The sequence below is a fragment of the Canis aureus genome, chromosome 14 (assembly GCF_053574225.1).
Source record: "Canis aureus isolate CA01 chromosome 14, VMU_Caureus_v.1.0, whole genome shotgun sequence".
NCBI classification, from domain to species: domain Eukaryota; kingdom Metazoa; phylum Chordata; class Mammalia; order Carnivora; family Canidae; genus Canis; species Canis aureus.
This window is the reverse complement of record NC_135624.1, coordinates 19,408,746-19,427,775: the sequence shown is the minus strand read 5'-3', so window position 1 is coordinate 19,427,775 and position 19,030 is coordinate 19,408,746. Positions and strand designations below refer to the sequence as shown.

The following is a 19,030-nucleotide window of genomic DNA, read 5'->3' as shown; positions in this document are numbered from 1 at the left end:
ACGGAACCATTCAAATGAATTTCCGTGCCAAGGCAAACAAGACTGCACGACAGCAGCTCCCCCCGAAACCAGCGCAAGAATAAAGGTAAGGCGCCAGATGTGCACTGCGCATGCGCCGTCTGCCAGGTCCGCAAGGCTCCGGGACCCTCCGGCCAGAGGATCACCTTTGCGCTTGCTCATTCCCGGGCTGCACAGCCAGGGGGCGGGGCCTACAGGAAAGGAAATGGTCACTGCGCCTGCGCCGCTCCTGCTAGGGCTTGGGCTGGCTGCGCAGGCGCATAGGTCCCATTTTGACCGTAAACATCCTGCCGATTTGAACCGAGGATTTGGGCGGCAGGAAGAGCCGCGGCGTAACGGCAGCCATCTTGTTTGTTTGAGTGAATCGGAAAGGAGGCGGTGGCTGCGGTGGCGGCGGCGGGAGCTGCGCCGAAGCTACACCTCACAGGGGCTCCCCCCTCTCCCCGCCCCCTCCCCCGACCCTTTTCCCCTCCCCAGGCCGCCCAGCCCGCCCTGCACCCGGCGGAGAGCAAGGTAAGCTGCTCGGCCGGCCCCTCTTACCCTCCGGCTCCCTCCCCCTACCCCTTCCCTGCCGTCCGGCCGCCTGGGAGCGGGACCCGGGGGCGGGGGGCGGGGGCGGGCGGGGGAGAGAGCCCCGGCCGCGCCCCGGGACGGTGGCCGCGCTGCCACCCTGCGGGCCCCGGAGCGGCGGCGCCGCCCGCCCAGGCCGCTTGCCCCGGGCCCGCCCTCGGCCGGGACCCGCGCAGCCCGGGCCCGCAGCATCGCTGGGTCGGCGGCAGATGGCCCCGGTCGGTTCCCGGGGCGGCAAAGCCGTTACTCCGCCAGCCCCGGGGGAGCCGCGTCTCGGGAAACTGGGCGGCGGAGGGGGAGGCGGAGGTTTGAACGAGCCCGCTCTGGGGCTGGGCCGCCTACTCGGGTAAAAATGGCTGTCGGGGGAGCCGCGGGGCGGGAGGCGGCGGCGGCGGCGGCGGGCGCGGGGCAGCGCGGGGACAGCTCGGGGGCAGCTCGGGGGGCCGCCGGCGTGCGGGCCTCGCTGCTGGCGGGCGCTCGGGCCGCGGCGGGCGGCAGGCCCCTCTCCCGGCGCCGCTGCTGCCTCTCCTCCCCACCCCCACTCCCCCCCCCTTTTTTCTTAAAGGAAAAATTTTACGTTGGGAATATTGCATATTGGACAGACCTATAGAAAACCGACCGACCAAGGGAAGTTGCTTCTGATTCTAAGGGAATTAGCATAATTGGTCCTCCCGTCCCGCCCCCCCCCTTCTCCCGGCTTTTCTAATGATTAGGGATATTGGGTGTTTGGATGCTGGTACAGAGACGCTTTCGGGAGGCGTGTGTTGCTGACAAATGCTTGATGTCTCTTTCTCGGGGAGGAGGGCTTCGCGAACGGTCCGCTGCGGCCGAGCGTCGCCCCACCAGGCGCCGTCGGCGGTGCTGCCGGACCTAGCGGCCTCCTTCGGCTTTGAAAGGAGGCGGCGCTGGAGGGTTCGCCTGCCCCCCCCCCCCCCCCCCCCCGCCGCCCCGATTTGTCAGGCTGTCTTCAGCGTCCAAAAAAAACGCGCCCCGTGTTTTTGAGGGTTTTTTGGTAAAGGCCCGTGTTTATCGGCTCTCTTGTGCAATCGAAAGTTATAATATTCGCCCTCATAATGCTGTTTAGAATCATCACTGAATTCCAGGGAGGGGAGAAAAATTGTTATTTTCATAAAATGAATGTAAATGCCAGGGAGCTATGGGAGTCTGCAGAATCTTGCAGATGGGTTGGAGAGGCTTTCCTAAGTTGTAGAGTCGTTAATTTTTTTTTTTTTTTTTAACGTTGGAGACGACTCATGGTTTTTAAAAAGACACTGATGAGGACATACACCATATCCAGTGATGACATTATGTAGCAGTTCGTAAACGGTCGAGGTGACAGCGGTGCGTAACTAATGGACGGAATGCTTTTCGTACAAAGTTAGGAGGATTCCATTGGTAGAGCGTATCCTAGTTTACCGTGTTTGCTATTTATAAAGGCAACACCCGCTCTAGAATGGTTTACCACTTGAAGTGTGGTATATGTTTAAAGTATTCTTAAAGTTGATGGTTTCTTCTCTGATGAATTTCCATTCATTGAGACACGTATTCTGAGAACTTGTATCTTTTACAGTTTTGCGCAGAAGGGAGATTTCTAATATTTGAGAAATAAAGGTTCTGTTTGTTTAAACGTGACGTCAGGTGATTAGAGCATAATCGTAACTGGCTTGTGTGTATGCTCTGCTGTGAGATTTATTTCAAAGTTTCTGTTTACTTATAACTACAATGGGATTGTGTCAGTTTGCTGTTCCTCGTTCTGGTAATCCTGTTTGGTAAATATCCTCATTTTACAGGTGTGAAACCCAAGACTCAAATAATAAGTAACTTGTAGCCATTACAGAACAGCTAAGGAAGGAGCTGAATTTGAATCTCGGACCCCTGACCCTAAAACTCTTGTTCAAAGAATGTTAGTACCAAAAGGGTGGGGAACTCTAGTGTGCAGGGTTGGAAATAACTTCTGTTCCTGCTACACTCTCCCAAGCCCCCAGAGATAGTTACTTTCTTACCTGAGTTAGGTATATTTTCCAAGGTCAGTAAATCGCTGAATTTCAACCTTTAGGTGCTTATAGTTTGTGAGAATGAACCACACAGAGTAAGCGCTCAAGTTGCTAGTTAATAGCAAAGCAGGATTGTGTCTTGACTTCCAATATAATAGTATTTACTTTGAATAGGTGATATATGTGTGTGTTCCAAGTTAAAGTCAAACAGTACAAAAAGGTAGATCTCACTTTCTCAGCAGACCCACTTCCAAAGGTCAGTGTCTCATTTTCATTTGTACACCAGAGATATTTTATGCAAATGCATTGAGTATATAGTATAGAAAGAGCCCTTTTTTTTTTTAATACATATATATATGTCATTGTTTAAGGCCGCATGGGATTCTTTTATACGTATTTTGTTAAAAGTCACCAATTAGCAACCAGGTAGGGTTGTTTCTAATATTTTGTCATTAGAATTCATGCTGACAGGGCAACACGGTGTTGCAGTTAGAGGTGTGGGCTCTGAAATTCAAGTTCCCACTTGGATTAAATGCTAGTGAACTTTAGCACATTGTCCTCTCCTTTTCTCTGTTTTCCCATCTGTAAAATGGGCCAGCACTTTTCAGACAACTGTCCTGAAGAGGATGGACACAACATTCTTAGAGCTTAGTGAGGTTTTTAAGATTTTTGTTTTTATTAATATTATACATCTCCAAGTATATATGGCATTATTATTGGAAGTGCAGTTTCTGGTTTAAAAGTATGATTGTTTGAGATTTTCATAAGGTGTTGGCAGATTGCCCTTCAAAGAGGTCATACCAATTTACATACAACCATTGTCCTACCCAGCTTTCTAACAGATGAGTGAAATGTAATAACTAATGTTGTAAACACATTTACCTTTGGCTTTTGTTGAAAGATCATAAAGAAATTGCTGTTTTTTGCATTCCTAAATATGTTCTAAAATATTGATCTTTCTGCCATTTCACTTTAGACTAAAATTACTTTTTAGGATATGTTGGAAAAAGTTTGCTGCTTTAGAAAAAAAAATGAGAAATCATGAAATTGCTAAACTATGCTCTGGGACCAAATGCTGGCTTTATGCTAAGATGTTTTGCAAAGAATTAGCAGCTTTAGAATCTTCCAAATCTACAGAGATTAATCAGCCTTTTTTTTTTTTTTTTAAGATTGGCTAAAGTATAGTAATACTAAGAAAAAAAAACTGTCTAAAAGCAATGATTATACTTTCTCCTTATTTAGATATAAGCCAGTAGTTGATCCACCACTGTGCTTCAGGCTTCCTTTAGTTATTAGGGTGATTTCCTCTTGCTAATTGTTTCCCAGAATAATTTTAGCACCACTCTGCTTTAGTTACCCCATCCCATGCCAAGAAAGCATCTATTTAGGAATCTGCCTCCGCATAGCTGGGATATTTTAGGCATGGTACTCTGACTATGAGCTTAAGTCCAGGCCATGAGCTACTGACACCTGTTGAAAAGCACCAGGAGTTTTAATTTCTAAAATCTCCAGAATATTTTACATGTGCCAATTATGAGATCACTTTGTGTATCTCTCTTTTTTTTTTTTTTCTTAAAGGATTTTCTTTCTTTATTTGACAGAGAGCACAAACTGAGGGAGCAGAGGGGGGGAGAAATGGGCTCCCCACTTAGCAAGGTGCCCAAGGTAATGAGGGGCTCCATCCCAAGACCCAAGATCCGGAGCTGCAGGGAGACACTTAACCGACTGAGCCACCTAAGTGGCTCATTTCTTTTATTTAAGAAGCACATTTCTTTATTCATTAAGCACCTATTTAGTAGTTGTCAAGGGATAGGCAGTATTCTAAGCTAAATATTAAGGAGATTTTTATTTGGAACACAACTGTCTTCTGCCGTGAAATTTGGGACTTCTTGTGTATGACAGTGACTGCATTTCTAACCACACACTGCCATATTGGCTTTCTACAAAATCCTGTAGACTTTATAGTGCTGTAGATGTGTTTTAATTTTCACACTAACACTTGAGCTTAAAGTAAAAGTACTGTTTTGCAACATAGACTCTTGGAATATGGGAAGCATATTTTGAACTATAAAATACTGCTGAGCAGGTTATAAGATAAGCTGGAGGTGTTATTATTTAATTCTTATACTTTAGAGTGTTTGACCTAAATTCCTCTAGTTTCATATTCCTAAGTTCTTTTCTTCACTTTACATTTGAGAGAAAATTCACAACATTGTGCATTTGATGAGGCCATTTTTTTTTTTTTGAGACAATTTTCCTAGTGTATATTAATGATCCTCCTGGAATGTCTGGTTCAGCAAATGAGAATTTCAGGACCTTTTGCCATTAAGTGATGGAAAATGGAGAGGAGACAAATCTGACTGAATTTTGCACCACCCCCCTGTATCCTTTCAAACATTTTTGACAGGCATGAAATCTCTTGTCTGTAATATGTTTAATATATTCTGTACATCACTGGAAAGAATGGGCACAGTTTTTATTTCAAAGTACAGTAAGCAAAATTCTCATTTTAAAATTTACAGTCTCTTTTTAATTTACAAACATGAAAATTAGAGTTAACTTTGGGGTGTTTTTTTTTAAGCTAGTTCAAAAGAAATTTTATATTCCTACTAGCAGTTTGTAAGAGAGAAAGCTTCTGTATATCCTCCTGGACTTCGGTGTTGCCATTATTTTTTATTTTAGGTCCTGCAATAGATGTGCAGTGATCTCTCATGGGTCTAAATTTTTTTTTTAATTTTTATTTATTTGTGATAGTCACAGAGAGAGAGAGAGAATGAGGCAGAGACACAGGCAGAGGGAGAAGCAGGCTCCATGCACCGGGAGCCCGACGTGGGATTCGATCCCGGGTCTCCAGGATCGCGCCCTGGGCCAAAGGCAGGCGCCAAACCGCTGCGCCACCCAGGGATCCCAATTTTTTTTTAATTTTTTTTAAATTCTCATGGGTCTAAATTTGCTCTTAATGACTGGTGATGGTGAGCATCTTCTCATTCTTATTTGCCTTTGGTATGTCCTTTTCTTTGAAATTTTTCTGCATTTCTTTTGCCCATTTTCTAATTAGACTTTTTTTTCTTGAGTTTTTAGAGTTTTTTATTCTGGACCCAGGTCAGATATTTCATTTTCAATTTTTTTTTCCTATTTTGTGATGTATTTTTACATTCTCACTGAGCTCTTTAATAGAACACAATTTCTTAATTTGATAAAGGCCAATTTATTGGGTTTTTTTTTTTTTTTGCTTTATGGGACAGGTTTTGTGTTCTGTCTAAAAACTCTTACTAAGCTTTAGGTACCAAAGGGTTTTTTGTCTGTTTTTTTTCTAAAACTTTTATACTTTTACATTTAAGTCTGTAATTTAAAAAAGAAAGTTTGGGATTTATTTATTTATTTATTTTGAACTACTTTTATATAATGTGTGAGGTTTGAATCAAGGTTCCCCCCCTCTCCCCTCCCCCCCCGTGGATGTTATCCACTCAGCCAAGCACTTCCCCCCCCCCCCCCCCTCCATAAACAGAGACAGAGGCAGAGACATAGGCAGAGGGAGAGGCAGGCTTGCTATAGGGAGCCTGATGTGAGAGACTCGATCCCAGGATCATGGGATTACCACCTGAGCCAAAGGCAGACAGATGCTCAACCACTGAGCCACCCAGGTGCCCCACCCAAACACCATTTGTTTAAAAGACTATCTTTTCCTCTTTGTCAAGCTGCTTCATCTTTGTGAAAAATCAGTTGGACTTATTTATGTAGATTTCTGGGTTCTCTGTCCTGTTTTATTGATCTCTGTGTTTTTCTCTCTGCCAAACAATGTTGACTTTTGTAACTATGTAAATCTTGAAATTAGTTAGACAAGTTCATCCCTCTGTGATTTTTTAAAAAGAAATAGTTTTAGCTATTCTCATTCCTTTGCCTTTCCATATAAATTTTATGAAATTGTCAGTGGCTATAAAGAAAACTCACTCGGATTTTGATAGATGTAATGTTAAGGTTTCTTTTAAAACTAAACATACACTGTGCTACCCAGCAGTCATACGTCAGGACATTTGTCCCAGAGAAATGAAAACTTCACCTAAGTCTGCATACATAGATATTTATAGCTGCTTTATTTTAGATAACCTCCAACTGGAAACAACCAAATATCCTTCAGTAGGTGATTGACAAAGCAAATAGTGGGATATCCATTTCATGGAGTGCTACTCAGTGATAAAAAGGAACATATATACTGTTAATAAATGCAACGACTTGGGTGGATCTCAAAGAGTGTCAGCAGAATCCAAAAGGTCATATGCTGTGTGATTCCATTTATATAATGTTCTCAAAGTGACAAAATTATATGAAGAACAGAGTGGTGGTTGGGGCTTAAGAATGGTAGAGAGGAAGGAATGGGTGTGACAAAAAGGATAGGAAAGGAGGGAGAGTTTTGTGTTAATGAACTAATTTTGCATTTTATTCTCACACAGTGGAGGTTACATAAATCTGCACATGTGATAAAATGACAGAATTATACATACACATTGCACCATTGTCACTGCCCTGGTTTGGCACTATATGTAAAATGTCATCATGGGGCAAACTGGTTAAAGAGTAAATGGGACCTCTCTGTACTATTTCTGGGACTCCTGTGAATCTATAATTATTTCCAGATCAAAGATGTTTTAAAAATGTTTGAGTACTTTTCATTTGCTACTGGTGTTCCTTAGTTTATTTCTGTAAAAACGTTACATCTTATTCCAGTGATGGGGCATCTTAGAAAGAAATTTATCTGGCAAAATAGACTTTTTAAGTCTTCTGTGAAAGAGGGAAGATAAGGGAACTATCAACACAAGAAATCTAGGAAACATGCACAGTTAGTATACTCTCCAAGCTGGAGTTTTTAGGCTGCCTTTTATTCTTCTTCTTCTTCTTCTTCTTATTATTATTATTATTATATGTATTAATACATAGCTTGCTGAAAGAAAAATATGAATAACCCCTGCTTTTCTACTAAGACTAATTCAGTCGTAAGATAAGTGTTACACTATCATTTTTCTGAATTTAGTGTTTTAGTTATAACTGGGCATGTGCTTTTAACTTCCTGAGTTGGTAAAACCATATACATAATAGTTTTTAAGCCTCAGCTTTTCTAAACTACTCACCTGTAAAATGGGACCAACCCACCTGCTTATCTTTATTTGGTACCTACAGTATGAAATATTTATTATATCACAGTGCTTGTTATGAGGTAGCAGTTATTATATCAATCTAGTGGAGTATCAATTATTAATGAGGTTCTAAAAATAGAAATTTGGGTATTGATTAATATCTGTGCCTGAATGTTTTTTCTTCTTGGACATACTTTTCTTGCCATAAAGAATATATTTATGTAGCTTTTGGACAGAGGCAGACTCCACAGTCAGTAATCAGGACAGGATGAAATATGCACATTTGATAGAACTTCAAAATGAACAAGAGTTTCTTTGGTGACAACTTAAAAAAAAAAAAACTGGTACTTTTGTTTGGAGTATGAAAGTGATTTGACTCTTTTGTTCCTTTCCCCCTTCAGCTCTTAATTTTTTTGGGTTCTTGCCCTCTCAAAACTAAGCAATAGGTGGTTTTTTGTTTTTGTTTTTGTTTTTTAAGATTGTATTTATTTGTTCATGAGAGAGAGAGAGAGAGGCAGAGACACAGGCAGAAGGAGAAGCAGGCTCCATGCCGGGAGCCTGACGCAGGACTCGATCCCGGGACCCCAGGATCACACCCTGGGCCAAAGGCAGGTGCTGAACTGCTGAGCCACCCAGGGATCCCCAATAGGTGGTTTTTTTAAATGAGTATTGTACCTAACTCAAACCTTTCATAGTTCTCATATTAAAAAGAATTGGAAACTATTTTATTTTCAGATTTCTTATATGTATTGATAAGTCTTTGTTTTCATATGGTGTTTATATTAACTTTTTTTCCTTTTCAGTTTTCCTCCTGTTTCATAATCAGCCGGAACAATGTTCTACGCACATTTTGTCCTCAGTAAGAGAGGGCCTCTGGCCAAAATTTGGCTAGCGGCCCACTGGGATAAGAAGCTAACCAAAGCCCATGTGTTTGAGTGTAATTTAGAGAGCAGTGTGGAGAGTATCATCTCACCAAAGGTATGATTGATGTTGATATTTTTATTCACCTTGTCAATTGTTTATTGATATGTAAGATAGATTTCTGTGAAACACCTTTTTAGGTTGGCATCTCTGTATATTGGAGGCAAAGAAATGTTTATAGTATTCCCTTTAAAAAGTTCTCCGAGTGCACAGATATTTTCTTTGCCTATTTCCATGGTAGATAAATATGACGTCAAGCAGTACCCAAATATTTTATATTTTTCTTTCTAGATGTTTTTGTACTTAAATATGTATATAGATGTTACTAATTTGAGAATTTACAAAATAATCAAAAAGACCATCCATTAATTAGGAAATGTTACAGGGATCAGATCTAATTATCTTACCCACAGTGTCCATAACACTTGTTCCTCCTCAGCTCTATGGGCCTACTTGCTGTTTCTTGATATCCAGCTTCTTCCTGTCTCAAAACTTATACTTGCTATGTTCTTTCCTAAATAGTTAATTACTCTGTTTTCCACTAGAATGGAAGCCTCATGAATATCCTTACCTTACCTACTTTGTTGACTGATCTGTGCTGAGAGGATCTTTTATTGACATCCTCCAGAACTGTTCTGTGAAGCAGTGGTTTTCACCCTTGAATTTCACAAATAGTGTAACTGGAAATAATCCAGTGTTTTTTTTGTTGCCAAGAAAGTACTTTTAGAACATGCAGACACAATTAAATCTATTGACATCATTAGCACTTCATTTAAAAACAGATATATTGACTTCAAAAAATATATACAGACTGATCTCAGAGGAAAAGTCCTTAAATACGATTTTTATGTATACATGCATATCGTGCCTATTTTAAAGGTCTTTTCCTGGACCTTGTATTAACATATACATGCGTCCATTGTCCTGTTGAGAAAACATTCCAGATCACAGCTGTCTGGACCAGCGTTGGGAGCTGCTCTTAGAACTGGCAGTTTGGATGGTGCTGGCTGCCATAACATGTTAAATAAGAGTAGTTCTTTATTGCTGAAAGAGCAGGAGGATCTCAAAGGAATAAAGCTGGGATATAGAAAAGACTTATTTAGAAAAATAGTGTGGGAAAAGAAGTTACAGGTGAAAACGTGAAAATTTGTATTTGTAATTAGCTAATTATAAAGCTTCCATCTGTCTATGGAATTTAGGCTGGTTTTAGAACTATAGTAGGTGGAGTTTATTGCTATAAAGGACATTTCTGTCAAGTTATATCTCAGACAATATTAAAATGAAAACTTTACAAGCAGAAAAATAGGTGATCTTTAGTCTTACCATGTAGAGAAACCTTTTAGTGTTTTGGTATGCCTTCTAAAATGTGCGCATGTTCTTTACACAGTTTTTCACCTTACTGTATGTATACACAGCTTTATTACATGTTTTGTAACATAGGCTGCATTCAGAAAAAGCTCTGTTCATAGCTTTATCATTTTTAATGTTGCATTATACACTGTTACAGCCTCTTATCCACAGAATTTAAATACAAAAAAATGGGAACAGACTTGACAGAAATTGAAGTGAAGCCACTTGTGTATTCATATATTCAGTGTAGAATCCCTAACATGTAGGATTATTGGAAAGTGCTCTAAATAGATGTTGCTGGGAATATCTTTATATGTATCTCATGCTCTGCATTATCTTTATGATCAAAAAAACCTCTGAATTCCAAAACATATTTGGCCCCTAGGATTTAAGTTAAAGGATTATGGACCTCTAATTCATTGTTGTGATTGTACATGATTTATTTTACCAGTCTCTTTTTTGGGTAGTCTATATTTTTTCCTAATTTCTTGAATTTTAATTCCTCTGGTCTTGTACAGTGCAACCATTAAATTATCCAAAGATTTCTCTAGGTAGTAGGACTACAGGTTTATTTTCCTCTTTTATTTTTTTTTAAACTATTGAATAAACAAACACTGCTTGCAAAATCTTTTGTTCACATCTGTGTCTTTTTTTTTTTTGACTCCAAGTTAATTTTTATGTGATGTTAGAATATGTCAAAACCAGTATTACATAGAGAAGCTTCGTGTTCAGTGGTCTTTTGTTCATATCTGTAAGTTTTTCCTTAATGTTAATGTTTAGGAATATAATTGTTGGGCCAGGTGTGATAATAGAGATTTCTGATATGCATTATAATTTGGCTCTGTGGGGAGATAGTGCCAGTTTGCTCTGCTGGTTGAATTGTATGAGAATATGATATTTTCTACTTTTTATAGATAGGCTTACTGAGTTAAATGAATGGAAAGAAGAAGTTGAGCTCTTTTTTTGAAATTAGTATGTGTGACTAATCTTTAACACCCATTAATATTGAGGGTGATTTGGCTTAAAAGGATGACAAATTTTTTAATAGTATGTACAGAGTACTTCGTACTCTGTTAGGGGTGCTATAAAAGAGTACAAGACAATCTTATATATGAAGGTGTCTACCAGTAGCCACAAAGCAAGGCATATGGTTCAGGAATAATATCAAAAACTGTGACGAATGTGTGAGAGAGAGAATAACTTAACCATTTCTATGTAGGTTATTTGATTGATCCTGTTTTATTTTGATAGACTATAAAGATATTTCCACAGAGTAAACTGACCTGAATATTTCTAAGGTTTGCTCTTGCTGTGTGGTTCTCATTAGGGATGAATGTTGGGTTAGTTGTTTAGAACAAGTGTCAGACATATAGCTCAGTTGCAACTCTGTGCCTTCTGCCCCTCCTAACCCCAACCCTCTGTTGGAACAGCCATAGGTAACCTCTGTAGAGTTTTCTCTGGATATATTATAACCTGTGTTCCTTACAACACCGACACTCATAACACACTAGATCCCATATAAGCGTTGATTGAGATCTACCTTGAAAAAAAAACAGGATGAGGGAGTATATTTTGTTGTGAAGAAAGATGATTATCCTTGATCAGTTAGTTTGCCTTCCAGTCAGCTGATAAAACTAAGTGAAAAATGGCTTAATGGAAAATTAACAGTCTTACTTAACCAGAAGTTTAGAAAAAAGGAAGATTTAGGATTAGTTGAGCAGTTCGATGGTGTCATTCATCTAAGGACTCACTGTTTTTTTTGTTTTTGTTTTTTAAGATTTAATTATTTTTAGAGAGAGGGTGGGGGTAGAGGAAGAGGGAAAGAGAGTCCTAAGCCAGCTTTGCACTGAGCATGGAGCCTTCCCACAGGGCTTGATCTCACAGCCCTGGGATCATGATCTGAGCTGAAACCAAGAATTAGAATGCTCAACCAGCTGACCCACCTAGGCACCCCAGGACTCCTCAATCTTGTGTTGGCTTCTTGTCCTTACACTCACGGCCTGTGACTACAAGCAGCTCCAAACCCCAACCTGCACACAACACAAGAAGGGAGAAGAAAGAGGCAGACATTCTCCTTGTACTGGGAACATCATTCTCAGAACTGACCTACTTCATGCTTCTTTTTTGTTGGTTGAGCTGGGTTATATGCCCATTCAAGAAGCATTAGTAAGGAAGAATGAGACAGCTCTTCAAGGCTGGGGACAGTCACTTCTCAAACAAAATCAGAGTTCACTTAGCCAGCAAAGAGCAATGGCTCTGGATTAGGCAACCAAAAATGCTCCATATTCCTTAAAGTACTTATGACAACAATTTCTGGAATGCCTTAGTACCTGCTTCATAGCTGCCTTCTTATCTGTGTTAACTGATGAATTACTGACAATCTGTTCTTTGTGACTACTCAGGATTTACTACAGGTAAAGGCATAAATAAAGTAAAATAGAAGTGATTATAAGGTAACTTCATTTTTTTTTGTATTTTTTTAATTGGAGTTTGATTTGCCAACATATAACACCCATTGCTCATCCCGTCAAGTGCCCCCCTCAGTGCCCATCACCCAGTCACCCCATCCCCCTGCCCGCCGCCCCTTCTACTACCCCTTGTTGGTTTCCCAGAGTTAAGAGTATGTCATGTTCTGTCTCCCTCTCTGATATCTCCCACTCATTTACTCTCCTTTTCCCTTTAAACCCTTTGACTATTTTTTATATTCCCTGAATGAATGAAACCATATAATGTTTGTCCTTCTCTAGTTGACTTACTTCACTCAGCATGATACCCTCCAGTTCTATCCATGGTGAAGCAAATGGTGGGTATTTGTCGTTTCTAATGGCTGAGTAATATTCCATTGTATACATAGACCACAGCTTCTTTTATCCATTCATCTTTTGATGGATACCAAGGCTCCTTCCATAGTTTGGCTCTTGTGGACATTGCTGCTATAAACATCGGGGTGCAGGTGTCCTGGCATTTCACTGCATCTGTATCTTTGGGGTAAATCCCCAGCAGTGCAATTGCTAGGTCGTAGGACAGTTCTATTTTTTAACTCTTTGAGGAACCTCCACACAGTTTTCCAGAGTGGCTGTACCAGTTCACATTCCCACCAACAGTGCAAGAGGGTTCCCTTTTCTCCACATCCTCTCCAACATTTGTTGTTTCCTGTCTTGTTAATTCTCCCCATTCTCACTGGTGTGAGGTGGTATCTCATTGTGGTTTTGATTTGTATTTCCCTGATGGCCTGTGATGTGGAGCATTTTCTCATGTGCTTGTTGGCCATGTCTGTGTCTTCCTTGGTGAAATTTCTGTTCATGTCTTTTCCCATTTCATGATTGGATTGTTTGTTTCTTTGCTGTTGGGTTTCATAAGTTCTTTTTTTTTTTTTTTTTTTTTTAAGATTTTATTTATTTATTTATGATAGTCACAGAGAGAGAGAGAGGCAGAGACACAGGCAGAGGGAGAAGCAGGCTCCATGCAGGGAGCCCGACGTGGGATTCGATCCCGGGTCTCCAGGATCGCGCCCTGGGCCAAAAGCAGGCGCCAAACCGCTGCGCCACCCAGGGATCCCTCATAAGTTCTTTATAGATCTTGGATACTAGCCCTTTATCTGATACGTCATTTGCAAATACCTTCTCCCATTCTGTAGGTTGTCTTAGTTTTGTTGACTGTTTCTTTTGCTGTGCAAAAGTTTTTTATCTTGATGAAGCCCCAATAGTTCATTTTTGCTTTTGTTTCCCTTGCCTTCAAAGATGTATCTTGCAAGAAGTTGCTGTGGCCAAGTTCAAAAAGGGTGTTGCCTGTGTTCTCTAGGATTTTGATGGATTCTTGTCTCACATTTAGATCTTTCATCCATTTGAGTTTATCTTTGTGTATGGTGTAAGAGAATGGCCATGTTTCATTCTTCTGCACGTGGCTGTCCAATGTTCCCAGCACCATTTATTGAAGAGACTGTACTTTTTGCAGTGGATATTCTTTCCTGCTTTGTCAAATATTAGTTGACCACAGAGTTGAGGGCCCATTTCTGGGTTCTCTATTCTGTTCCATTGATCTATGTGTCTGTTTTTGTGCCAGTACCACACTGTCTTGATGACCACAGCTTTGTAGTACCACCTGAAATCTGGCATTGTGATGCCCCCGGCTCTGGTTTTCTTTTTCAATATTCCCCTGGCTATTTGGGGTCTTTGCTGATTCCACACAAATCTTAAGATGATTTGTTCCAACTCTCTGAAGAAAGTCCATGGTATTTTGATAGGGATTGCATTAAACGTGTAAATTGCCCTGGGTAGCATTGACATTTTCACAATATTAACTCTTCCAATCCATGAGCATGGAATATTTTTCCATCTCTTTGTGTCTTCCTCAATTTCTTTCAGAAGTGTTCTGTAGTTTTTAGGGTATAGATCCTTTACCTCTTTGGTGAGGCTTATTCCTAGGTATCTTATGCTTTTGGGTGCAATTGTAAATGGGATTGATTCCTTAATTTCTCTTTCTTCAGTCTCATTGTTAGTGTATAGAAATGCCACTGATTTCTGGGCATTGATTTTGTGTCCTTCCACTCTGCCGAATTGCTGTATGACCTCTAGCAATCTTGAGGTTTTCTATGTACAGTATCATGTCTTCTGCAAAGAGGGAGAGTTTGACTTCTTTGCCAATTTGAATGCCTTTCATTTCTTTTTGTTGCCTGATTGCTGAGGCTAGGACTTCTAGTACTATGTTGAATAGCATTGGTAAGAGTGGACGTTCGTGTCGTGTTCCTGATCTTATGGGAAAGGCTCCCAGTGTTGCCCCATTGATAATGATACTTGCTTTGAGCTTTACATAGATGGCTTTTAAGATGCTGAGGAATGTTCTCTCTCTCCCTATACTCTGAAGAGTTTTGATCAGGAATGGATGCTGTATTTTGTCAAATGCTTTCTCTGCATCTACTGAGAGGATCATATGGTTCTTGTTTTTTCTCTTGTTGATATGATCTATCACGTTGATTGTTTTACGAATGTTGAACTCCCCATGCATCCCAGAGATAAATCCCACTTGGTCATGGTGAATAATCTTTGTAATGTACTGTTGGATTCTGTTGGCTAGTATCTTGCTGAGAATTTTTGCATCCGTGTTCATCAGGGATATTGATCTGTAATTCTCCTTTTTGGTGGGGTCTTTGTCTGGTTTTGGAATTAAGGTGATGCTGGCCTCATAAAACGAGTTTAGAAGTATTCCATCCTATAAGATAACTTCAAATAAATGATCAAAAGTATAAAGAGATAAAAGCCGCCTATAAATTGCACAAAATACAAGCTTCGCAGTATGATTATCTCTAAAACCAAAATATTAACTTTATGAATTAGATTAATATTCATGTTTTATTCATAGGTGAAGATGGCACTACGAACATCAGGACATCTCTTACTGGGAGTAGTTCGAATCTATCACAGAAAAGCCAAATACCTCCTTGCAGACTGTAATGAAGCATTCATTAAGATAAAGATGGCTTTTCGGCCAGGTATTGTTGACTTTTTTTTTTTTTTTTTTTTTTTTAAACCTTGGAAGTTCTGTAGTGTGAAAAACTGCAAAACATACACTTGTTTTAATTGTAGTACAAGGAACCCTTCAAAAATAGGGCAACACTTGGAGAAGCAGCAGTTCAAGGGAAGAAATCCATGTCTCATGCATTTGGAATTATAACAATCACTCTTCTTTTTAACCTTTTTTCATCAGCTTTTGTAGAACTAAGAGTTAAAATGTTGAAAGCTTATAAATAATAATAAATAGACAGGAAAAATGTTGAAAGCTAATTGTTACATGATTTTTTTTAAAAAATATAGCTCAGAAAAGAAAATCTTAGGATTTAAAAGTGTTTTTCTTGAATAATTTTAGCATATTCTTAAAATTCACTTTTAACTTGAGGCTTTTATTAAATGTTCTCTGTAGTTTTTTATGTTTTATCTAATGATTGGTTCTAAAACTAGACTTTAACAACCAAATTTCCATCTCCATAGATGATAACTAGGGCATTTATCTGAATTCATGTATTGTCTTACAATTTTTTAAAGCACTGATGACATTTTAATGTAATTAAAATAAAGCATAAGAGAGATGGCCTTACACAGTAGTTTCTGCTGAGGTTATATGTTAGCACTTTATTTTAATATATGAATAGTGAAGTTTTTTAGATCTAATTTTTGTTTAAAAGTAAGGTATTCATACAGATGGCTAAGGAGACACATGAAAAGAAGCTTAATATCACTCATCAGGGAAATACAGATCAAAACTACAATGAGATATCACATCACATCTGTCAGAATGGCTAAAATCAACAGTATGGGAAACAACAGATACTGACAAGGATGCAGAGAAAGGTGAACCCTCTTGCACTGTTGGTAGGAATGCAAACTGGTGTAGCCATTCTGAAAAACAATATGGAGGTTCCTCAAAAAGTTAAAAATAGAACTATCTTATGATCCAGCAATTGTACGACTTGCTATTTACCTAAAGAATACAAGAATACTAATTTAAAGGGCTCGATGCACCCCGGTGTTTTAGCAGCATTATCTACAATAGCCAAACATGGAAAGAGAGCCCAGATGTCCGTTGACTGATGAATGGATAAAGAAGTGGGTGTGTGTGTGTATACGTGCACAACGAAATACTCTTCAGCCATCAAAAAGAATGAAATCTTGCCATTTGCAATGATCTGGATGGAGCTAGAGTGTTAGCTAGCTTATGCTAAGCGAAATAAGTCAGGAAAAGGCAAATACCATGATTTCACTTATGTGGAATTCAAGAAATAAAACAGCTGAAGAAAGGGGAAAGGTAAAAAAAAGAGGAGAATGCAAACCATAAGAAACTCAGCTATAGAAAACAGGCTTCCTGGATGGGAGGTGGGTGTGAGGGGGAGGGCTAAATGGGAGGTTGGTATTACGGAGGACGCTTGTTAGATATAAGTGTTATATATAGGTGATGAATCACTAAATTCTCCTGAAACTAATATTGCACTATGTGTTCACTAACTGGAATTTATATAAAAATCTAAAAACCAAAGATGTTTAGGCAGAGCCTATGATACTTGAATGATTTCTAACATGGTGGATACTAATTGTATTTTGCTTAAATAATCATGCTTTTTGTTTAATTTTATCTTTTAAAGCAATGCATTTTTAGTTTAGACCACTTGAAGAATATAGAAAAAAATTAAAACACTATAATCATACTTAGCCTAAAATAGTCAATTCCTCAACAGTTAAGGTGCTCCTTTGTAGTTATTCCTCACAAATTTCTTGTTGAGAAAACTGTTATTAACACTTAGTCCTTTTAAGGATATCACCTTAATGCATAGGTAGTGCCTTGACTTTGCTTTTGGAAAGCAAGTAGTTTTTCTTATTATAGAAAAATAAAAGTATTGTGCCTTGGTGGTACTTTGCATAGGCTAACGATCTTTCTAGACTATAACCTTAGGAAATTATACTGACTTTATCTTCCTTTGATCTTTAGATAATTTGTGGTATAACCGGGCCTTGAAGTTTACCATTTCTTTTCCAGGTGTTGTTGACCTGCCTGAGGAAAATCGAGAAGCTGCTTACAATGCTATTACCTTACCTGAAGAATTTCATGACTTTGATCAGCCACTTCCTGACTTAGAGTATGTCCCTCCTCCCCCCCCCCCCTTTTTTAAAGGTTTTATTTATTTATTCATGAGAGGCAGAAGGAGAAGCAGGCTCCCTGCAGAGAGCCTGATGCTGGGACTCATCCCAGGACCCTGGGATCGCCCTGAGCCAAAGGCAGACACTCAACCACTGAGCCACCCAGGTGCCCTTCCTCCTCCCTTGTTTAGTTGTTGACTTGGTCTACAGATAACATGACTTGCTTCCAAACAGAAAGTTTCCTTGAACTATTTTGACATCAAGTTAACATGAGGCTAAAATATATATACTTTCAATTAGGATAGTGTATAAATATGAAATGCACAACCTTAGAATCGTTTCTTCTGTAAGAAAGTTATATAGATATCAACCTTAACAAATCTAAGGTTGTAGAATTCTAATGTGCTTATTTGGCCAAAGCTTGTGTAAACTAAAGTTTTCAGATGTGTGCTTTCATAGTATCAGTGAATATGAACTATTGCTTCATGATTTTTTTCTTTGGGGGTATATATTAAAATTTACTGGTTATCTTCTTTGCTGTGCTGTACTCAGCTACAATTTCTGGTTCTTTTGTTTGTTTTTTAATGAACATATGAGATAACTCTTCATGGAGAGCAAGAAAGGGTCATTGTTAAACAACATACATTTAAGGGGAAAGTTGTACAGAGATGGCCATTACAGCAGAATACTATAGTGTTTCCCTTTTCTCAAGTCCTCAAAATCTGTCTTTACCATGACAGGGAATGTGCCTATAACTTCTCGTGTAATTTAGTAGCACAATTGATGAACCCTCTAGACCAAGCCCCATCTTTTTTTGACATATTTGTCTGCTTTTGAAAATGATCCATGAAAAAAAAAGAAAAAGATCCATCACTCCTAATTATGATTTATTTTGGAGTGTGTGTGTTAATGGTAGGTGCTATATAGCTGCTTTCCTTACTTCCCACTTTGTTTTTAAAATTTTTTCATTGGAAATTCAGCAGCTAAAAAGTAGAAAGATTGGTAATATGAACCCCATGTATTGACCAATCAGCTTCTTTAATTATGGATATGTTGCCAGTTTTATTTCATTAATATTTCCCTGACTCAACCTTCCAACACCCCACTGGGTTATCTTAAAGAGTAGATCTCTTCCTCTATAAATAACTCACTATCTCTTTTGAGGTAGGGAATTTTCTAAATCCATCCATAACAACATCCCACCTTTAAAATATAAATTAGAATAATTCCTTAATGTAATATCCAATCAGCATTCAGATGTTCCCAGTTTACACATAGGCCTTTTTTAAATCCTCAGTTTGTTTAAGGTCTCTACAAATTCAGCAAACTACATTTGATTGATAGGTCTCAGAAGTCTTCCATGCTTTTACTTGCCACTTGTTTCCTAAATAAACCTGGTCATTTGTTTTGAAGTATTTAT

General features: G+C 39.2%; 1 protein-coding gene across 3 annotated transcripts in view; it reads left to right on the top strand.

The window, feature by feature from the left end:
• The first annotated feature begins 329 nt into the window (after positions 1–329).
• RAD21 (RAD21 cohesin complex component) overlaps positions 330–19,030 on the top strand; it is a 30,617-nt gene continuing 11,916 nt past the window's right edge. The window contains exons 1-4 of one of the 3 annotated variants that reach the window (XM_077847031.1): positions 330–531; positions 8,518–8,692; positions 15,344–15,473; positions 17,510–17,609. In XM_077847031.1, the coding sequence (XP_077703157.1) occupies positions 8,549–8,692; positions 15,344–15,473; positions 17,510–17,609 (374 nt within the window). In that variant the 5' untranslated portion in view covers positions 330–531; positions 8,518–8,548. Of the gene's footprint in view, positions 532–792; positions 935–2,270; positions 2,379–8,517; positions 8,693–15,343; positions 15,474–17,509; positions 17,610–19,030 lie in introns of those variants that run through there. The other 2 variants (XM_077847033.1, XM_077847032.1) reach the window with 2 other exon arrangements.